The 22,670-nt window shown below is 38.2% G+C and overlaps 1 protein-coding gene across 5 annotated transcripts in view; it reads left to right on the top strand.

Moving 5' to 3' along the window:
- Positions 1 to 22,670, top strand: part of BBS9 (Bardet-Biedl syndrome 9) — a 432,087-nt gene that overhangs the window by 345,101 nt on the left and 64,316 nt on the right. For all 5 annotated transcript variants that reach the window (XM_049714453.1, XM_049714454.1, XM_049714452.1 and 2 more), the window contains one exon: positions 3,210 to 3,392. In XM_049714453.1, the coding sequence (XP_049570410.1) occupies positions 3,210 to 3,392 (183 nt within the window). The remainder of the gene's footprint in view (positions 1 to 3,209; positions 3,393 to 22,670) is intronic.

Raw genomic sequence — 22,670 nt, 5'->3', positions numbered from 1 at the left:
GGCTATTCGTGAGGAGCAGGGTGGGTGGGAAGCCTAACTTTATAACAGTTGTTGATTTGCATGTTGTAAATACTTCCACCATGGCTGATTTCAAGCTTCTAGCATGAGGTCACTGAATGTGGAGTTGGGAAGAAATGGGCAGTAGCTCACCATTGCAGAGTGTTGCCAACATACAGATGCAACAGGCATAAATAACCTCAAGGGCCTAGATAACAGTAAAATAATTAGGAAGTAATGCATTTTGAGTATTTATTACTTTTGTTTTCATGTAACTTATTTTTAAGTTTACATAATTTAATTTTTAACAATGGCCATGTTTAACAACTGGCTCACAAAATTCCTGAAAACTGAATAATCAGTCCTTTCTCATGAGCTGGTAGGAGCTGGCTGAGCCTGGTCCAGTGGCCACTGCTGCTTCTTCCACCTTTTCCTTCCCAAGGCCCTCTACACTCACTAGTAGTTAGGCCCTTCTCCGAACCTATAAGGTGCTTCAGGTCTCATGCAGACTTCAGAGTGAGACACTCCAAGTCGAATCCTGCTTTCTCGTTCACTAGATGATGGTCAAACTGGCTACTTAATTTGCAGTTCCCAGTGCAAAATGAAAATGCAGGGCCCTTGTTAAAAGGTAGAAGAAAGTGCTATTGAAACAGCTACTAAAATATAAAGTTCTTTCCTTTCTTCAGTGGTCTCTCTTTCACACCTTCTGGTGGTGCTATTTAATGTTATCTCAAGTAAGGAAAAATTAAAATTTTAAATTGTTAGCATGAATTCTATGATTAATCTTTATATTGTGCAATGCCAGTTTTAAATGCAAATATAAGAGCACTTAACTCTCTGAGTTAATGAGCATATCTCCTCTGATCATGTGCATGGTCCATTATCCTATAGACTTCACTTACAAAGCACAAATTCAAAAATAAAGTTATTAAGACTTTCAAGACAGAGACAACAGGGCCTTAAACCAAGCATGGAGCACTTCTAAGCACAGACACAGTTGGCACACCCTATGTACAGTACTGGGCACATTCCTTACATCTGCTGAGCCTCAGAGGCCTCATCTATAAAACAGAGATCTTGCCAACTAAGTCTCAGCGGAGGTGTGAGGATTGAACGCACTGATACCTGTATGGCACAGAGCAGATTGCTTGGCATACAGTTCATGCTCAATTAATTGGAGGGCTTATTATTAACATAATGATCATAATGTTAGTGGTATTCTCCTTAATAGTCTATAGGGTCTTCCCTATATTGTCAGTGTTTGCCTCCTTGACCTATTTTCCTTTCTCCATTATAAAGTCTTTGAAGATGGAGGTTATCTCTGTTGCCATTGAATTCCCTGTAGTGCTTCCTGCAAATTCTTGCACATCCCTGGCACTCAGGAGGTGTTTATCACCTTGATCTTTGTATGATTTGGACTTATTGTAAGCATCTGTGTCATAATATGATGGCCCCCACAGTGAGGCTTAATTGATAACATTCACAGGAAGAAGATGAAATTAAACTTAGATTTTTAACAGGAGTCAGTTGTAATCATGGTGAGGGTTGGGGAAGCAGATAATTCCAGGTGTTTTGGTTTAAGGAAAGTGACTTCTCCATCTCCTCGAGGGAACTTCTTGAAGTAATGGGGAAGGGATGAGTTCCAAGCCTCATTTGAGTAAAAGAGGCCCCAGGGATATTAACTCTGGCCCATAGTAATCTGCCCCTTAGCTAGCTTCTTTCACACTTACTTTCTGTGCTGCACAATAAGGACATTATTACGGTAATGCTTCTTTCCACTAATTGGTTGTGTATGTATGTTTCCTGTCCAACAAATTATAAGATCCTCATGGGCTACAGGGTATCACGTACCTTTGAATGCAAATGAAAAGTAGCACAGTAGTAGGCACTCAGTAAGCAGTGTGCTTTGTTAATGCTTACCTTGGTCCCAATGCCCAGGGCTCCCTCTAGAGCTGAATGTGAATTGTGATTGCCTTTCATAACTCCTGCAAGTGGCAAGGAATCCTGGTTTGCCCGGGATTGTCAGGCAAGGGCCTTCAGGTGCTTTGTCTTTCTCTAACCTACATCTCTTTTCCAGTGTCTCCCAGATACTCTGAGGACTGTCCCCTTATAGCCCTTCTCCTACATGGAATTTGGGAGACCACACAGCTGCAGACTATACTTGTTTGACTGATGATTTTTTAATAGGCCCTTTGGGCCAGTGTCAGTAAGCCGTGAAATATCACCAAATGGATCATCTGCACTAGACTTCTGAAACTCATCTGAGCTCTAGTCCCTCAAGCTGGTGGGGACTTGTAGAAAGGAGCTTACATTGCCCCGGCTTTTGCTACTCCAGTTCTGGGGGCTGTCATGTGCCTTGAGCCTCTGGGCTAATCAGTTCCTTACTTTTAATGAGCACAAAATTCACCAAGAGATTAAAATAAAATAAAACACCAATGGGCTGTCTTCAGTGTTCTATCCGATTGTTACTTTAGTTCTTTTTTCCACAGGATTATTCAAGAGGATGAAAAAAAAAAAAGCCAGTTCTACTCACTCCTGCCAGTTTTATCCTAAGTAGATTTGGCATTGTAAAGCTAACGCACCCTGAACATTTTTTTCTTTCAGGTCCCTGTGGGCTGGTGCCTGACATTTGTGTTAAAAATGACATTGCTTGATTGGTCAAATGTTTGAACATTATCTACCTTTTAAATATAGTAAAGAAATATTGGATATTCCAATACCATGTAAAAAGTAATAGAGGAAGACAGTTATTTTCTGAAAAGGGTATTATGAAGTTATTATTTGAAATTCCAAGGTAAATGCAGTTACTCTGATAAGAATTTTTTAAATTGATCAAGAATTTTTTAAATTGATCAATCTCTGTGACTAGTAATAATGACCGTAATAACTGTATTAGAGGTTACTTATATTATCATATATTGTAGAAGGTGAATCGATGGTGAAGCAGACACTGAACAATGTCCCCATTAAGCTGATTTCGTGGATATTTTCATCTCTTGGCCATATGGATTTGGAATTACTTAGGGTATTTTTTTAAAAGAAGGAAGCGAACAGATGAATGATAACTCTTTTATTACTCAACATAGCTTGTGTTTGTGGAAGACAAAGTTCATGAAGTTGTTTTAAAGAAAAACAAGAGTGTGCCAAATGTAATTTGTTGAGGGCTCAAGAATTGTGAAATTATCCCTAACTGAAGTTTGTAATTTCTGCAGGTAATCTCTCTAGCAGATGCAGTAGAGGAAAACCAAGACAATCTGTTCCAGTCATTCACCAGGCTGAAAAGTGCCACCCATTTGGTGATTCTGCTGATCGGGCTGTGGCAGAAGCTTAGCGCCGACCAGATTGCTATCCTGGAAGCGGCATTTCTGCCACTGCAGCAGGACACTCAAGAATTGGTAAGGACCCACAAGCCTGCAGTGGTAACAGCCAGCGTTATTGAAAAAGGTGGTGGTTTTAGGAAAATATCACATGGCTATCATGTTTTCTAAGGTATCAAATGAAAGCTTGGTTTTGTTTTGTCTTTTTACCCATATCCTGTTTTCCTTTTCTTCAAACCATAATAAAAATGTCAAGTAAAGGCCTTTTTTTTTCCTAGAGCTATTTAAAAAATAGGTATATAGTCCATTTTTATGTGGTATCCAGTCTTATTTTTTATATACTCTTCAATCACTTAGAAGCCAGGGAAACAGTCATTTGACCGCCAGGGTGATGGCAGTAAACCTTCAGATTATCTAATCCTTTCCTTTTCCATGAGAGAAAACAATTCAGGCATTTTAATTTGCTCAACGTTCTTAAATTTAAGTGTCACTTCAAGGGTTAGAGAGAACTGAGGTGGCCTCGCTAAATGACAGGGATATTTTTTTACATTTATGTAATTCTTTATATGTAGTTTATAAACTCTTTTACTCTTGATCCTTTGAATAGGCAGTTTAGAACAAAAAGGGAAAAAATGGGGGCATGCATTTGGAGTTTTTGGTGAAGGATGATATAAATAAACATCTTAGATGCTTTGAATCATTGAGGTATGTGACTACCAGGTGCCATTAACGCATGCCTTTATTTACAAAGAAATATATACTTCTTGGAAATCAGAGACGCTTGAACTTATTTTTTTGTATTGGAGGAAACCGTTTCAACAAAAAAGTCATTTCAGATCCATTTTTAAACACAGATGTGAAAACATGGTACTAAAGATAATAGTACTAAAACTGAAATTTTGGGGTGTTAACTAGGTACCATGTTTTCTTTTAAGTGTTTCACAAGGATTATCTCATTTAATCTTAAACAAGGACCTATAATATAGTTAAGGTATTGTTTTCATCCCTGTTTTACATATGGGAAATTTTAGGCTTTGAGAATTAAGTACCTTTCTGAAATTAGTGGGTGGTAGAGCCAGAATTTGGACCAAAGTCTGTCTGCGTCCAAAGACATGTTTTTAACCTATATACGGTATTTTATCAACGAAGTCATGAACACGATTTTGAAAATCACAAGCTTTGTCAGTTGAATCTAATTTTCTACAGTTGGGTCAAAGGGTTGTCAGAATAAAAAAAAAATCAAGCTATATTTTATATCCTTAACAAAACAGTAAAAATAAATTAGAAAAAATTTAGAGTACACATTATTTTTAGATTGATAAAATTACAGCTAAAATTGACCTTTGAGAAGCTAGAAATGTACACTGTAATAATAGAAATTAAAGAATAGAATGGTTAAGATTATATATATATATTTTGAATTTTATTTTTTTTTTATACAGCAGGTTCTTATTAGTCATCAATTTTATACACATCAGTGTATACATGTCAATCCCAATCTCCCAATTCATCACACCACCACCTTCACCCCCCACCACTTTCCCCCCTTGGTGTCCACACGTTTGTTCTCTACATCTGTGTCTCAACTTCTGCCCTGCAAACCGGTTCATCTGTACCATTTTTCTAGCTTCCACGTATATGCATTAATATATGATATTTGTTTTTCTCTTTCTGACTTACTTCACTCTGTATGACAGTCTCTAGATCCATCCACGTCTCTACAAATGACCCAATTTTGTTCCATTCTATGGCTGAGTAATGTTCCATTGTATATATGTACCACATCTTCTTTATCCATTCGTCTGTCGATGGACACTTAGGTTGCTTCCATGACCTGGCTATTGTAAATAGTGCTGCAATGAACATTGGGGTGCATGTGTCTTTTTGAATTATGGTTTTCTCAGGGTATATGCCCAGTAGTGGGATTGCTGGGTCATATGGTAGTTCTATTTTTAGTTTTTTAAGGAACCTCCATACTGTTCTCCATAGTGGCTGTATCAATTTACATTCCCACCAACAGTGCAAGAGGGTTCCCTTTTCTCCACACCCTCTCCAGCATTTGTTGTTTGTAGATTTTCTGATGATGCCCATTCTAACTGGTGTGAGGTGATACCTCACTGTAGTTTTGGTTTGCATTTCTCTAATAATTAGTGATGTTGAGCAGCTTTTCATGTGCTTCTTGGCCATCTGTATAAGATTATATTAATAAGAATATTAACTATCACTATCACTATGAACTCAGATTTAGTAGTCAAAAAGACTTGGGTGGCTTGAGGTGCTGGTTCCAGCAAAGTCCTTCTGGTCAAGTTTCTTAGCTGATCTAAATCTCTGCTTCTGTAGCTCTAAAATGGAAACAATTATGTTAACTGTCCAATAAATTGTAATAAGAATTAAATGAGATAATTGGGTAGAGTGCTAATCATCATTAGTAGTGGTTTGTCTACTTTATATGTATTATTTATAGTCCTCACTAAAGCCATGCAAGGTAGATATTACTACCTTTTCATGGTGATTTGTCTCCTCGACTACACTTGAGGGCAGGAATTATATCTTACTCATTTTTATATTCTCAGTGCCTGGCACAATGCCTGACCATAGCGCAGTTGACATTTGTTGGGGTGAATGAATGGAGATAAGGGTGGAAGCTAACAAGAGGTGATTTGGCAGAACAGATGCAGTGGATCGAGTCTGGAGCATGAGGAAGCAGGGCAGGGCCAGCTGTATAATTTATGAGGTTGAGTGCAAAATGAAAATGCAGATCCCTTGTTCAAAAAAGTAGGAAAATATGCTAAAGTGCTGTTAAAACAGGTACTAAACACATAGCTTTTTAGTTTCTGTAGTCACTCTCTCATCATGGTATTTTCGTTTGCTATTTATTTATGTAGTTCTACATAAAGAAAAATTTAAAGAATTGCCACAATTATACAATATATACAATACATATACAATATATGCAACTTGTATTTTGTAGCTCGTATGCATTTTGTTCTTATGGAACTGCAGAATTGCTGCACAAAACTTAACTGTCTTTATTTTACTTCTTAACCAGTGCACATCTACCAACACTCTCTACCTTCAGCTTCCTGCTAAGTAAGGAAGGACTGAAGGGAAAGGAGCTCTGTGTCACTCCATTTCCCTTTCTTTCTATGTTATCATTTTCAGTGTAAGTGGTTGGTTAATACAGGGAAGTAACAGGAGTGTAGTGGGTTTCCTTAGTCATTCCTGTTTCTTTGAATCTATTGCCTTCTTTCTTAATTCAAAACAAGTTCTGGTTCAAATGAAAAGCCTCTCAGGGCTGTCAGTTCCTTCGCTTAATCAGTCTAGACAGAATAGGCCTTCCTCCTGCTTACTTTGAGTCTCTGTGAACTCCCACTCATCCTGGGGCCACGGGAATTCTGAGCTATGGGGCTGTATGGGAATGGGGAGAAAAGAGGGAGGAGGCATGCATATTGCACATATTTTCCCTTCTCACACGCGCTTCATTGTCTTATCAGACTTCACTTACAAAACACAAATTCAAAGATTAAATTATTAAGAATTTCAAGATGATGACAACAAAGCATTAAACTGAGCACAGGACCCTGTGCAATTACACAGCTTGCATGCTTCTGAAGCTGGCCCTGAAGCCTGCTTAGACCCAAAGGAAGAATTTCCTAGAAATAAACATTCTCAAATGTAGGAATTGAGTCCCAAGAGAGACTGTGGTATTTCTGACTCCAGAGATCTTTAAAAACAGCTTCATTTGCCAGGAGTATGTAAGTATGCTCATCCCTGTAGGCAGGTGAATGGACTGAGCATCTTCTCAAAGCTCCTTTCTACCTGCCTCTGTATTCTCTACTGTCATACCTCCCAAATCATGTAAGAAAAAATTACTTCAACTCTCTTCTGAATTTGATGAGATTAGAAGGTGTGTATACTTGTTATGTCTATCGAAGTCATTAATGAGACAGGACATTTGATAAAAACATAACTTGGAGAAGAATGAATCAAAAAAGACATTTTAATACTGCTTGTTATGCTCTTCATCTTTAATTAGGTTGTGGTATTCACTTTGGACTTATACTATTGAGACAGCTTATATATCTTGAGAAAAAAAGGAATCCTTTTTCATTCTTTAGGACGTACGCATGCAGTATGTGGTTTTGACATGCTGGTTCACAATCCTCCACATTATGCCTTTAGACCTCACAAATAAATGTTATGTGATGGGTATCCCGCTGAGACGTGAAAATGAAATATGCAAACCTGAAATAACTTGGAAGGAGGGTGAGGCGGGGAAGAAAGGAGTCTCTGACCAGAATGTTGAAATATATCCCATATTGAAGTTATTATGATACCACAAAAATCTGAATGTAATTTAGACGGTTTGGTTGAGGGTGGATGGCAGAATACATTGTGAGAGGGAGAACTTTAGACATGTGGGCAACATTTTCAGAAGAGACTCTCAGTTCAAGGTCAGATGTCCCCACAGTATTGAGAGGTAAGAGAAAGTGCTCAGAAGATGTTTTATTTGCGGTTCAAACAGCACTGCATAATGGTTTGTTGTATTGTTATTTAGATGGCATGTGTCACAAGACAGGCTAAATACCATAGTCAACTCTGGAATATTTTCTTCTTAATAACCTCGGTTTCACAAAGCAAAAATGTTTAGAATTCATTATTGCTAATGAAAGGTAGTGTTCTTCACACTATATTATCAGTATTAAAAAAATACCATCCCATTTGGAACAGAATTCATCAGTGTTTTCTTTGATCTGTCTCTTTAGTAACACTTTTCCATTTTTGCCACTTCTCAGTACTTTTGGAGGGCAAATAAATGCTGGTGTTGCTGACTATTATATGTGATTTTTTAAGTTGCTGAAAGTTATATATACCAAATGTGTTTTTGTAGGGATACTCCCTATCACTTTAAGAAAAACGTTAAATGTTTTATTTGGCGTCTCCAAAAAGAGGTCATAAACATAGTTCTGTCGGTGGATTTGATAATATAGTATTATCCCTATTGTCTTCCTGTGATGCTGGAAAAGTTTTACCTAAAATAGTGTTCTATCAGAGTACCTGTTAGGGAAACTCTAAAATGAATTTTCTTACTTTTCTGAGGATATTTCAGAGTATTTGGATCCTCAGTGCAGAATTTAAATACGCCTCTACTGACCCTCTATCCACTTGAAGCTCTATGGAAAATACAGTCTCCTTAGACTTACCTAAGTAAGTCTACTTAGGTCAATGTGTTACTGGTTTGAGCCTGAGAGAGTATTTAATTGTAATATTACACACATCTCCCCCTCATTATGCTGTACAGAAGCCAAAAGCTGCAAAACTACACATACCTCAGGATTGGCCTAAGAGGAAAAATCTTTTATCCAGTTCATTTGTTATCCATTTTTTCATTCAATGAATATTTATTGAGCACATGCTATGTTTCAGGCAGTGTTCTAGGCACTTAGCATACCTCAATAAACCAAATAGACTTGGTACCCATCCTTTGGGGATTTACTTCAACATTACAAGCAAACATATTCTAGTCATATTCTGTTGTAAACATATTGGCTATCTAATATGGTAGCCACTTGTCACATGTAGCTATTTAAATGGATATTTAAGTGAATTAAAATGAGGTAAAATTAAAATTTCAGTTTCTCGGCCACACTAGCTGTATTTCAGCTGCTCAATAGCCACATGTGGTGAGTGGCTACCACACTGGACAGTATAGATACAGAATATTTCCATCATTGCAGAAGTTTCTGTTGCATAGCACTATCAGTCATTAAGAGGGAAAGGGTTTTTTCAGTTGAGTTAATAACTTAAGCACATTTTAACAAATTAGTGAAAGCAGGGTAGGATACTGCAGCCCTTATTTCTGGTATTCTGGGATCAGCCTGGTCATTTTCACAATAACCATATATTTTCCCAGGAACAAGAAACTTCTCTAGGGAGATGTGTGCATCTGCATAAAGGAGAGGCAAGAATCTGGCACAAGGGCTGCTACTCCCCCTTCATATGGCCTTGGTAGACGTTATAATCATCATAGATAGACTCTTTCCTGTTGAGCTGACACCATGGCCTCAGAATCCTTTTGAATACAGCACTCTAGGTAGTTACTGTCCCTTGGAGTTGGTATGTGGCTGAATCCTTTTTGCCCTTCCTAATCTCTATACAGATCTGCTTCTTATTTTCCTAGTAAACAGCTTAGATGACTAAGATTCTGTACGGTGAAGTCCCGCAGATGGCAGGAAAACAAGGAGAACCAAATGGCTGTCTCAAACTTCTTCTGCTCTAAATGTTCACGTGTTCCACCTGATTCCAGAGGAATCTCTAAAGAGCAACAGTGCACTGGTTTGGGGACCTGATTACGTACAATCCTAGAGTTGGAAGGAATATTGGCACGTTGCATAGCATCTTGCCTTTTTCTTTTCTTTCAAAGTGCATTTAATATCTTTAGTAGCTGTTATCTGCTATTTGAAAAAAGAAAAGCTTTATTGTGTCCTTTAGAGGTTTAATAGTTACCTTCCCTAGTACTGAACTTTAAAATCCCCTGGGAAAGTTAAGATGGAAATTTACATCAGTGGGGGAAGGAGATTTGGACCTTCAGCCTTACTTTTTGATTGATTATTCCTTTTACAAACTGATATGGAAAGAGAAACTTATTTTTAACATTTTCAACATGGTTCATGTGAGAAAACATGTTTATAATAGGAAATCCTATTGTGTGGAGGGACTTATCAAGACTCACTTACAAGGCTTAAAGACTTCTACGTCACAGGTCAGATTTGATGCAAGGGCCATTGTGCCGCCTGTCTGGATTGAGTGATGACTGAGATGGCTAATCATTACTATTATTAATGACTTCTTCTTAAAAGGCAAACAAAAGGAGGAAGTCTGGTGTCAGTATCAAGCCTGCCTTTATGACTGCTAAAGTATCATCACAATTATAACTGTCTATGGGAACATAGTGCAGAAAGTAAATATTTTGGTAATTCCCATGATCTTAGCCAGCAAGATAAACATGAAAGAATTAGTTTTATGTTCATAATGGCCACATACTCTGTGTTGTTGCTAGTTAGGTGCAACTGGTGTTATGTAATACTTGACTAGAGTTGAATATAATGTATCTCAGAGCTTTTCTGATGACCTGCTTGCAGTTTTAAAAACTGAAATAGTTGAAATACATCAGAATAGGAGCCAAGTAGAATACATTTACAGGTGGTGACGTGTAATTTTTTAATCTTTCCTTATGTATATCAAATATGAAACAGCGCTTTAATGGACACATTTAATATTATTCATGCATTTAAGAATATAGAGACTAAGTAAACGAACAAAGAATTGATTATTTGAAGGTACACTCTCACTGTATGTGAGATCCTTTGTGAAATAAAGTGTGATTTAATTATAAATAAGTAAAGTAAGTAAAACTCACGCTACCACAGTGAGGAAAATAATGATCATCGCCATGCTTATAATGCTTACCAATTTGATTCCTGGCTGGAAGTGTATTTACTTAGTTCAATTTCCTTAAAATACCTTTACTGTGCCTAACTTGAATCTACTAATTACAAAGAGATAATTTTGCCATTTCTGGGACCTTGCATTCTTTTACAAATGTACACCTGGAAATTGGTGACTCTTTCCTCTAAAACCGGCGCTCCCTCTTTGCTGTAACCACATGCAGAGCTGCACCTCCAGGTTTAGTCAGTCACCCTAGCCTGTGGTTGTTCATTTGGAAATGTTTCTGGGAACCCCCCTTGGCTTGTGTCCTTGTTATTCTACCTGGCTTTCTGTGGTGGCATTTGAAGTAGCCTTTCTACCCATGTTTTTGCCTTTCTACCCACGTTTTGCCCTGCACATCTCTGCAAGACTCAGCCCACTGCTCTCCTGTCACACATCTGCTTACATACTTTCCATGGCTCTCTTTGCCCCTGGTCGAGTTTGGATTCCAGTGCCAGGCATTCAGGACTTTCAGTCACTTGGCTCCACTGTATCTTCTTTCCGAAACTCCTTTTCTGCGACTTCCCAGCTTCCCCACTTTGTTCTGGGAAAGCTGACTTTGCATGGGTACGCAGCTTCTTTCCATCAAGCAGGGCTAATAGAGCTTTTTTTCCTCACCTAAAATAGTGTCCTCTCTTTACCCTTCTATCTACCCTCTTTAAGAGGCAGATCAATTTTCATTTCCTCCCTATTTATTCTGGCTTTCATTCTCTTGTGAATTTCACTTGGGGGTATGACATAATTTAGCTCTCATTTTATACTCTAAAATTGAATATGTGCTTGTCTTGTATTCTAATTTAAGGACAGATTCTTTTATATCCCCACAGAATTAAAGCTTAAATTAAGCATATAGTCGGATATAAGATCTGTGGATTGCTTGATACCCCATTTACTTTCATAATGTTTCACACAATTACAGATTGTCCTCCAACAACTGTGTAGCTTTTTAAAAGTCATTTTTAAAAAAGGAAGCAATCTATTTCCATTTTGAATTAATCCTTTTTTTTTGCAAGCAACCTCAAATTTTTGGGGCATTCTATAAGAGAAAACTTGATCTTTCCTGTACAGATGGTAAAAGATATAGGTAAACTGATAGCCAGACCACCACACATAAATATTTATACATATTTTCATTCACATATCCTGTAATTCAAATCAGTTAACATAAAAATTTTCAATCTTACCAGTGATGAATATATGCAAGTGTAAACAGCTATTAGGTACACTTCACCTTTATTGATTTAGTCAAATTTGGTAATAAATACTACTAACAGACATGTAGTGAAATAGACACACCCAGCTATTTCTGATATAGTCTTTCCAGAGAGTCCTCTAGGAAAATGTGGGTCATAAAACTAATCCAACACTTGGGCACCAGTAATCTAAGTTAATGCACTGAAAGTAGTAAACTAAAATCCATTTGGTACCATAATGTTTATATTTATGATTATGAAATACCGTAAGCAACCTAAATGCTAATAGTTGGAAAATACAAACTGTGGTATATCAGTTGAATAGAATATTATGTCAGACTGGGGTTCACATCCCTTTTAGAGCAAATACTTAACTAGCTGGGCATCCTTAGGCAAATTACAGAACTCTTTAAGCATTGGTTTCCTTATCTGTACATTGGTGAACGAGACCAGACCCCAAGGACTGGTTCTGCTTCGAAGAGAGTTGAGAGTGGCCATCCAGCTTTGATTTCACCTTACTTTCTCTTTATATTCCTACTGAACCAGTAAATAAATGGTACAGAGGAAGAACATGACATAAAGAAAGTGAGTGAACTTGGCTCCCCAATGCCTTTCTCATGAAGACATGCCCAGAGTTTGATGGAAAACACAGTTGGTGCCGAGTGAGGAATCTGCCAGTTCAGAGGTGCTCAGAACCAGAAACTCACTGCCCTTCGCACAGTTAGGTTGGGAGAAGGGCCATGTCAGCATCTGAGGAGCTGTTACACATGGAATTTCTCTTTACATTTCAGGTATATCCTTTCCTCTACTATATGGTTTTTTTTTTTTTTTTTCCACGTAATCTGGCTTTCCTTAGGTTTGGCTATGGTCTACTATTCATGATTTACTGAAACACAATAAACATTGAATAAAAATATGTATAAAATAAGGTTTTTCTTCTTCAATAATACTTATCCAAATTCTATTTCCTACACAAAGTAAGAAAGTTACATTGCTCATTTGGTCTCAGTGAACTGGACCATGTACTGAGCCTCCTTCGGGTGTCTTCACCATCATTTTTAGATTCAGGGTTTTGATGTTTAGTTATCTATGTCAACTGGAAGACCAGAATACCACCACTACCACTACCACTACTACTACTACTACTACTACTACTACTACTACTGCTGCTATTATTAATAATACCACAGAAGTGCTAAACCGTATTTAAAAAAAATATTACTCATGTGAACTCATTTGGAAACTACTTGTCAAAGATGTGCAGATGTTAAGGACACCTTTTATAAACCTCTTAAGGTTCATAGGAGGACTAATTGAGGAAATGTACATAAAGTGCTAAACGTGGTGCTGGGCATATACAGTCTCCAAGAATTACTAGCTCTTGTTACTACTATTTCAACAATAGAATGCCATCCATTGTAAGTGACAGCATTATTTTATGGACCACTTAGGAAAAAAAACAAACACTGCCGATTAAACTATGACATAGTGTGTTTTATCACTTAAAATTTGAGCTAATTATTGAAAGATTTTAGACTTTAGATTTTAGACATACATTTTATCACATCTTACTCTTGAGCCTCAATAAGAGGAAAGCAGCATAAATTGGTTAAGGTATTCCTGAAACTTCTTCACATTCAAAGTTTGATTCTCTTAAGTCACCTTGCAACTACAGGTGATCCCTATCCTTGTTTTTACACACAGCATTGTCCTGTGTGCCACGAAGAGCATTTTGATGTAACCTTAAGAGTGTACCATTGTTGCCTTCATGATTTTTTTCTGAGTCCCTAATATCCATTCTAAAAGTTTTCCATTTTGACTAAGCTCAAAGCTTCGTTTTTTTCCTTCAGTTGAATCATATATTGGTGCAAGTTAAGAAACTTCTATCCATAGTTAGCAAGAAATTTTAGGCAAATTGATGTTTACTGCTTTAACAATAGTTCTGTGTGATACATTAATTAATCAAACCACATCTATCCCAGAGATTTGGCAATTTCTCTTACTTCAGTTGCATTGTTTGACAGAGGATAGTAATCTGTGTGCATGTATCTCAATAACAAAACATAATACATTTCTCCTATCTGTATCTTCTTGTTTTACATCCTGGAAGGCACTTAGCTTTTGCTTTGAAAGAACATATGGAATTGTTGTCATTCTTCTGTCATGAATATTTGCTTCACTAATGTCAAATTTATACTTCCAACTGTTCTATTCTCATGCCTTTCCGTGCACACAACTTTTTTGTTCAATGATGAGTCATAGTATAATTTTGATATTTTAAATGATAATCAGTTTGACAGGAAAGTATGGCCATTGCACATCCATCAATTGAAGTGACAAAATATGAACAGCTAAGACAAAGACTGCGCATACACAGGCACTGACAGCAATAGCATGACTGGTGCCTGGAAGCCAGCGGTTGTCAGACGCCGCCGAAATTGACACAGTCTATTTCAGAGATGTTAAAATGTGAAAAAATTGCTCTGGAATTGATGGAACATAATTGTAGGCATAGAGTAAAAGATTTTAATTACAGTCATTTTTTATTAACAGGAAATTTGTGAGTGGTTTGAATTGGGGACAGGAAGTTATAGGAAAGGGCAATGCCTTGGTGTTCCATCTTGGAGCAGGCATCCTTAACCAGAAGCAGATTTCATATAAATAGGAAAGATCTTACCAGTTGTTGCGCTTTGAAGAGAAAGCTGCAAATAAACTGTGAGAAGTAGTGAAGGTTGCTATCACTCTTAATTTGGCAGATTGCATAACATGATTATGAAATCTAAGCTTTGATTTCACTGATATGTCATTTATGAGGACTTCAGGAACACAGGTCTTCTCTCCCACCACAGTGAATGAGACTATGTGGATGAAATCACTGATATTGTGAGCAGGAATATACTTCACTTTCTGCATTTAAAGTGGTGAAACTTTCCAGTTTCCTATGAAATCTAATTTCTGTGGTTTAATGGCAGTGATCAGTTGCAGTGGTTAGTTGTTTTCTAACCCATTGGCTGTAAATTCAAAGTCATAACCATCTCTATATAATTTTTAGCAATCTCAGAACCACATCCAATAAACTTCACTAATTAGAAGACATCCCTGTTTTGTAGAGAAATAAGGAAAGAAATTAAATACACACACACACATACACATACATACACACACAGAAGATATAGGCCTGCCTCCCCCAATTCAAAGAAATGTAAGAAAACTAACTTATTGAGCGTTATTAAGTACTACGCATTGGCCAAGGACTCTGCATACCTTACCCTCACTCTGTGCTGGCTGCTGTTTGTGCTTCACCCGTGTCTCTCCACCTCCTGCCATTCCTGAAAGGTTCTACATGCTGGACACCTGCAGTTTTGCTGCTTGAGGATTCTCCCTGTTTGGCAGAGGCTGTGCAGCCACATGTTTGATCAGTGACTGACAGGGGTTGGTGGATTAATACGCCAGCTCCCTCATCCCTCCAGTTGGCAAAGTCCAAGGTGCATTACACAGCACCTCCCAGAGTAGTCCAGCAGGCTTGCACCAGTTACCTACAGCAGTAACTGCTCACAGCCCAGCAGTTTATTGTCTTCTCCCCCTTCCCCCTCTCACTCACTCACTTCCCACCAGCACCTCTTGGATCAGCTGTCAGATAAACTACTTGCATCCACATCCTTGCTTCACAACTATTACTTCCAATTTATAAATGAGGAAATATGCCCAAGGTCATGTAGCTAAAAAATAGCAGAGGCGAGATTTGAACCCAAGCTAAGGAGCTTCACAAAAATGAGAAACCTGACTCAGTGGGGGAACTTTTGACAAGGTGATCATACTGAAGTTTTATTCTTCTCCAATATGACTACTTTAACAAGGATAAGTAAAATTTATATTGTGTATTATATGTACCCGTGCTGGATTCTATATTAGAAAATGCTAACAAATTTAATCTACTTATTTGCTTCACATAACACTAAAAAGAACTCAAACTATATAATTTATTTTTTCACAAAGTTGACGGGAAGGTACCTTATTATGTAGACAATTACTATTTAACTTTGAGATTTGTGCTGCCGTGTTGCTGTTATCTTAGCTTGATGGCTGTGAAAAATGACATGAACATTGAATGGTGTACAGTCAGTCACTTCAGATCCCATTTTCTATATTTTTTTCTTCGGACTTGAATTCTATTTGAAAGAAAATAGAAATAGAAATCTAGTATTTGGACCTTCCTTTGCTGTTTCAGATCCACCAGTGGCTTTGACCAAGAAAGAAGTAGGTAGGCAAATCTTAAAATAGTGAAGCTTCTGGGTGGTCCTGAAAAGTACAAACTAATTAAAAGGAAGAGAGAAACACAGAAAGAAAGGGATCCTAAAGAAAAGTGCTTTACACTTAAATCAGTGGTTTCATGTGTTTTGGGACATTTTTTCTTGAATTTGGTTATTTCCTATTCTTTGAGATTTTTAAGAACACAGCGTTGTTAGGGAGGAGTTGATGCCTTCAGTTTATTTACATGGCTCTTCTCTTGTCCTAGCTTCAGTAAGATTTTCCCCAGGCTCTGTCAGATATATGGGTATTTGGGGAGTCTGTGACCCCATGAATCTTTTAAAAAATAATTAATTAATTAATTAATTTATTTATTTATTTTTGGCTGTGTTGGGTCTTCATTTCTGTATAAGGGCCTTCTCTAGTTGCGGCGAGCGGGGGCCACTCTTCATCGCGGTGCGCAGGCCTCTCACTGTCGCGGCCTCTCTTGTTGCAGAGCACAAGCTCCAGACGCGCAGGCTCAGTAGTTGTGACTCACGGGCCTAGTTGCTCCGCGGCATGTGGGATCCTCCCAGACCAGGGCTTGAATCTGTGTCCCCTGCATTGCAGGTAGATTCTCAACCACTGCGCCACCAGGGAAGCCCCCCTGAATCTTTTGATTCCATAATAAAAATGGGCTCTCCAAGTATTCTCAGTAATGAGTCCTTGAAATGAGCATCTGTAACTCAGACTCATCAGAGTCAAGTCTGACCATTGTTATGTTTTCAGGGGATGTGGTGTCCCAAGGCCATTCCTAGATGTTAGTTACAGTAGTCTATGCAGGTGCTAAAAGCTTTGACCCATCCAAACTGGCACAAATCATACTGCTTTTTGATTATGCAGTAAAATCTTATTTAATTGTATACAGTATAGATTATTCACTTGGATAAAGAAGCTGATTTGAATTTTGGTTCCATGAATATGTTAATTGTGACCATAAATTTTCTGGGGGAAGACCTCATATGATATTTTCTGCCTAAGGTGATCTGATGAAAATAGATTGAAAGGCACACATGATGAAATGGGAAAAAAGTGGTCTGTAGTATAGTGACCAAGAGCATGGAATTTAGAGCCATACAGTCCTGGATCCCATTACAGCTCTTACTTTTAATAATTGTGTCATTTGTGGTGAAATGCTTTGCATCCAGCACCTTAGTTGGAAGTTACAATACCAATTTAACAAGATAATTATTTACAAATAATATTTGTAAATTTCTTAGCGTACTTTCTAGTACATAAGAGGTCCTAAATAGTTTTTTCTCTTGTTGTTATTTCTAGTGTCATTATTATTCACAAGAACCAGCCCCCGAAAGATCAACTTTTAGAGACAACTCCCAGAAGTAAGAATAATAGCATGGAATTCAGTAACTACAATTGCTAAATATGTCTCATTAAATCTAAAAGCACCTGGCAAAGAAAATTATTTTTCTGATTTTTAACTGATGAGGAAACTGAGACCCAGAGACCTAAAATAATTTTCCCAGAGACATACAGCTTATAAGGAAAGGTGCCACATTTTAGGCTAGGTCTTCCAACTTCTAACCCAGTGCTCTTCTCATGAGCCATGCTGCCTCTTACATGGAAATACATAAGCAAGCATAAGTCATAGCCTGAGGTGGTGAATAAGTGAAGGACCAAAGCTGCATGTTAGTCCAGGTAACTAATGACCTCAGGGGAAAAAGCAGCCACAAATTCAGGACTCATTTTTCTGGGCTTCCTTTGTCCCCTGGATCTTGACCTGGTAAGTACTATCTTGTTAGCTTTCCTATACCTTCAAAGAAGTGATTTTTGTATATGTTTTCTCTAGTTATTCTCAGTGGGATAGTTGGTCCAAATGATCTAATCTACCATCACCAGAAGCAGGTTTCCCTTGGAATATTCATTATCAATTTTATTTTCCAGTCTTAATATTTTTGTAAGTTGTTTCTGAATAGTGCATGTGACTGGAAGCTTTTGCCTGAAGCAGACTTTAATGCTTAGTCAAAATGATTGGCTAGGGACTTGCCTGGTGGCGCAGTGGTTAAGAATCCACCTGCCAGTGCAGGGGACACACGTTTGAGCCCTGATCCGGGAAGATCCCACATGCCATGGAGCAACTAAGCCCGTGCGCCACAACTACTGAGCCTGTACTCTAGAGCCCACGAGCCACAACTACTGAAGCCCATGCGCCTAGAGCCCATGCTCCGCAACAAAGAGAAGCCACTGCAATGAGAAGCCCGTGCACTGCAATGAAGAGTAGCCCCCGCTCACCGAAACTAGAGAAGGCCCGCGTGCAGCAACGAAGACCCAACGCAGCCAAAAATAAATAAATTTATTTTTAAAAAAATGATTGGCTATGTGGGACATCATTAACGTTTTGTTTTGTTTTAAAATTGAATACGGCTCTCCAGGATCAGGTTTCATGATAATTCAGGTAATCTACTTGTGTTCCTTCCTCTGTCTAAATCTTTGGGGTCAGAATGGGAGTACAGGTCAAATGCAAATTTCTTAGCAAAACGTAACTTAAAAAAAAGTATCAGAGTAGGTTGATTGGAAGCAGCCTTGTGTTTTCTGCTTGTACTGCTGCTAAACTCCATGAAGATTGCTTAGCTTCTGTTTCTCAAAAAGGTTTTAGATTTTCATCCAGTAGGAAGCAACGTGCTTCATTTTTCACAATGCTGTGTTGATAAGGCTGGCACCCTGTTCTACTTCTGGTTAAAATCTGAATGAGATTTTTACAGCTTTTGAATCATGGCAATACTGAAGTCCAGTAAATCACTTCAGTTTAAGATTAAAAGATGATGATATTGGGGAGTGCTTCATTTTATTAGTGATGGGTTGAAAAAGTTTAAGCTGATTCTTTTTTTTTTTTTTTTTTTTTGCGGTATGTAGGCCTCTCACTTCTGTGGCCTCTCCCGTTGCAGAGCACAGGCTCCAGATGTGCAGGCTCAGTGGCCATGGCCCATGGGCCCAGCCGCTCCACGGCACGTGGGATCCTCCCGGACCGGGGCACGAACCCGCTTCCCCTGCATCGGCAGGCGGACTCTGAACCACTGCGCCACCTGGGAAGCCCCTACACTGATTTTTTTCAATGTTTTATTTTATAAAAACCACTGAACATAATTTTAAACTCATTAAGGTGCCACGTAGGCCATACAGCTTAGTTTCATTTTTAAATTTTATTTTATTTTGTTTCAGGTTCAGAGAGTTATTTTACTCTTCAAAGGTAAATAGCTCAACATTTCAAGCCCTCCTTTGCATGAAGGAAGATTCACTGAATAAAATCTATTCTTTAGAAATAATCTGAACCTAGATAAATCCTGAAAAATTCTTATATCTTCCAAAATATATAATTTACAACTAAAGAACTAAGTTTATTTGTACCTAAGTTTACAATGACCCTTCATTTGATTATTTTTCCTTATCTTGGATAATTATAATATGATACAATACAAAGTAATAGTAATCATAAGATCAGTCATTAATACCAAAGACTTTTAATTGTGAATCCTTTGCATCTATTCAAGAGGAAATTTATTTCTCTTTAATACAACTTTTTTTCAAGTAAATGAATACGATGTACAGGTCATTTTACCTTCAAATGTATAATGTAAGACGGGCCATTTCTGAGATTCTTCTCTCCTCAACTGAAACCTGGGATGTGGGTACACAATCTCCATTTGTTCCTTTACACAGATTTCTTTTTTTTTAACCTTTCCTCTCTGCCTTAGAGTTAACTGTGTGCACATTTGGTAACAAATGCTACCATGGCATTGTGTGGTTTTTCCCTATACTACTATAGTTGTGGATGTGGTAGTGTTTCTATTATAAACATAGGTTTGCAGAAGTTTATGATTTGTTTGAATAAAAGTTTAAAGATATTACTCTTGGGCTTCCCTGGTGGCACAGTGGTTGAGAGTCCGCCTGCCGATGCAGGGGACACGGGTTCGTGCCCCCGTCTGGGAAGATCCTACATGCCGCGGAGCAGCTGGGCCCGTGAGCCATGGCCACTGAGCCTGCACATCCGGAGCCTGTGCTCTGCAACGGGAGAGGCCACAGAAGTGAGAGGCCTGCGTACCACAAAAAAAAAAAAAAAAAAAAAAAGATATTACTCTTCACATTGGCTTCCAATTGTGTATTTGTATTTTCTGATTTAAAAAAAGTAGGATTGAATATACATGCTTATGCCGTAGTATCTTCTGCTTAAGATTTGAGTGCCTTACCATTCATGTAAAATTGGCGTGGCAAATAGTGTTATTCCTGTTTTATGGAGACCTTAGATATACCCTACAGAGATTAAGTGATTTATCTAAGGTCATACAGGGAAGAGGCTGTTGAGGTGAATGAGGTTAAGTCAAAATCCAGAAGCCTTGGGGCAGTTATCTTCAACTCGGCTGTTTTAATTTGCAGGTGGCATGAGAATACTGTTTTAGTTTATTTTTTTCTTTGGTTATTTTGATTGATACCCTAGGAAATTAACTTGACAAACTTGGTCAAACTTTCTGCATCTTACCGTTTCTGAAAAGCCACTTGCTTATACTGGTTTTTAGGCACAATGACCAGTGGAGACTAGCAGGGCAAGTAGAGCAGGGAAGTCAGAAACTCAGCCATGGCTGTACGGTCTCTGGATAGCAAAAAACATAGCTCAGTTGACTTCAGGCAGTAGGAGGAACAGGCTAGCAGAGGCTAAGGCCTTGAATTTAAAAAGCTTCCTCATAGAAATAGGGCATCACACTGGTACAGAGAGGCATCTGGGACCAGCATGGCATATAGGAGCCTCCGCACAGGCAGGTGAAACATGAAAAGCCATGTTGGGGAACGCACACAGCAGGCAACTTGGCACTGAAGTCAGGCAGCAGGGCTACAGCCTTAGGTCTAGTTCCTTGGAAGGGATTTGGCAGGAGCAAGGCAGCCCAGTCCTTTAAGGAGTGACCCTTTAAGCAGGCTCCCAACGTAGGGGCTCAGGTAGAAGGACTAAGACAAAAGTTAAGTTACCACATGGGGTAGAGCCTAGACCTTGGGAACAAAGCAAAACTCCAATTGTCAATACTAGACTAGATATAGTAAGCACAAAAAAGCCCAGTAAATAAATTAATTTCTAGTACTGACAAGGCCCATGAAGAAGATAAAACAGTAACATGTACATTTAAATTTATTTATGGATTTAGTCACACATTTATAGCTGTAACTTCACACCTACTGTCGTTTTCTAAAAGCCATACATGGGTTAACTGGGACTTTAAGAGTTAGGCTATGGATTTGAGAACTAAAATCATATCAACTATCACCAAAGAGCACTTGCTTAGTAGTTTCTTCCCTTTCAGATGTTTTTTAGCACCATTTTACCAAAATTAAGATTTTCTTTCACTTGCAATTAGGAGAGGCAATCGATGTTCAAGTGATAAACATCAATTGATGTTCAATTATTAGTACAATTGGTGTTCAACTTTAAAGGATAAAGGTCAGGTATGTGCATATGGGGGGTGTGTGTGTGTGTGTGTTTAGACGTTAAAACTGAATATTGGACTTATCAATTTAAGGGCTGTAAATAAAGGTAATGGATTCAAACACCAAAAAGGTGGTTAAAATAGCTTATCTTTAATGTACTTCTCATACTTGAGATTCTAGATTTCCACATAGTTTTGTTTCACATTTTATCAGCTAAGTATGCTACATGGTTGATCAGTGGATTATCACATTGCTTTTTTTTTTTTTTTTTTTTTTTAGCGGCACGCGGGCCTCTCACTGCTGCAGCCTCTCCCGCTGCGGAGCACAGGCTCCAGACGCGCAGGCTCAGCGGCCATGGCTCACGGGCCCAGCCGCTCCGCGGCACATGGGATCCTCCCGGACCGGGGCACGAACCCATGTCCTCTGCATCGGCAGGCGGACTCCCAACCACTGCGCCACCAGGGAAGCCCTCACATTGCATTTTTAAGGCTCTTCTTTTGTCTCATAAACATTCCTTTTTATTATCATATTTGAGTTTATGTAGCAATTCAGGCCTTCCAGATAATAACCCTGTATTTCAGTAACAATATTTTTGAAGTATTGGCATTATGCCTCATTATATTAAAGAAATATCCATGCCAAATACCTAAACATGACATGGTTTTTGACTTGATCTGCAAGTTGGCAGTAGAAAAGGAAATTCTGTAGTACCTCTATATTAAGTAAATGCCATATCTACTTAAATTATCTAATATGTTACTGTAACCTACTTATGAGAACAGTAGTTTGCTTAGATGAATAGTCTATAAAATAGTAGGAACTGTTTTAATGCTGAAATGACCACAGAGCACACAAATGCCAAATTATATACAAAGGATTTTTCCTTCTTATACTCCAGAGGTCGTCATCAGTGGCTTCAAAAACAACTTGAAAATATGTCCTCTCCAATGACATTTGGGTT

Source organism: Orcinus orca, chromosome 9, assembly GCF_937001465.1.
Source record: "Orcinus orca chromosome 9, mOrcOrc1.1, whole genome shotgun sequence".
Taxonomy (NCBI): domain Eukaryota; kingdom Metazoa; phylum Chordata; class Mammalia; order Artiodactyla; family Delphinidae; genus Orcinus; species Orcinus orca.
The sequence above is the reverse complement of the archived record's forward strand: the minus strand, read 5'-3'. Positions and strand labels throughout refer to the sequence as shown.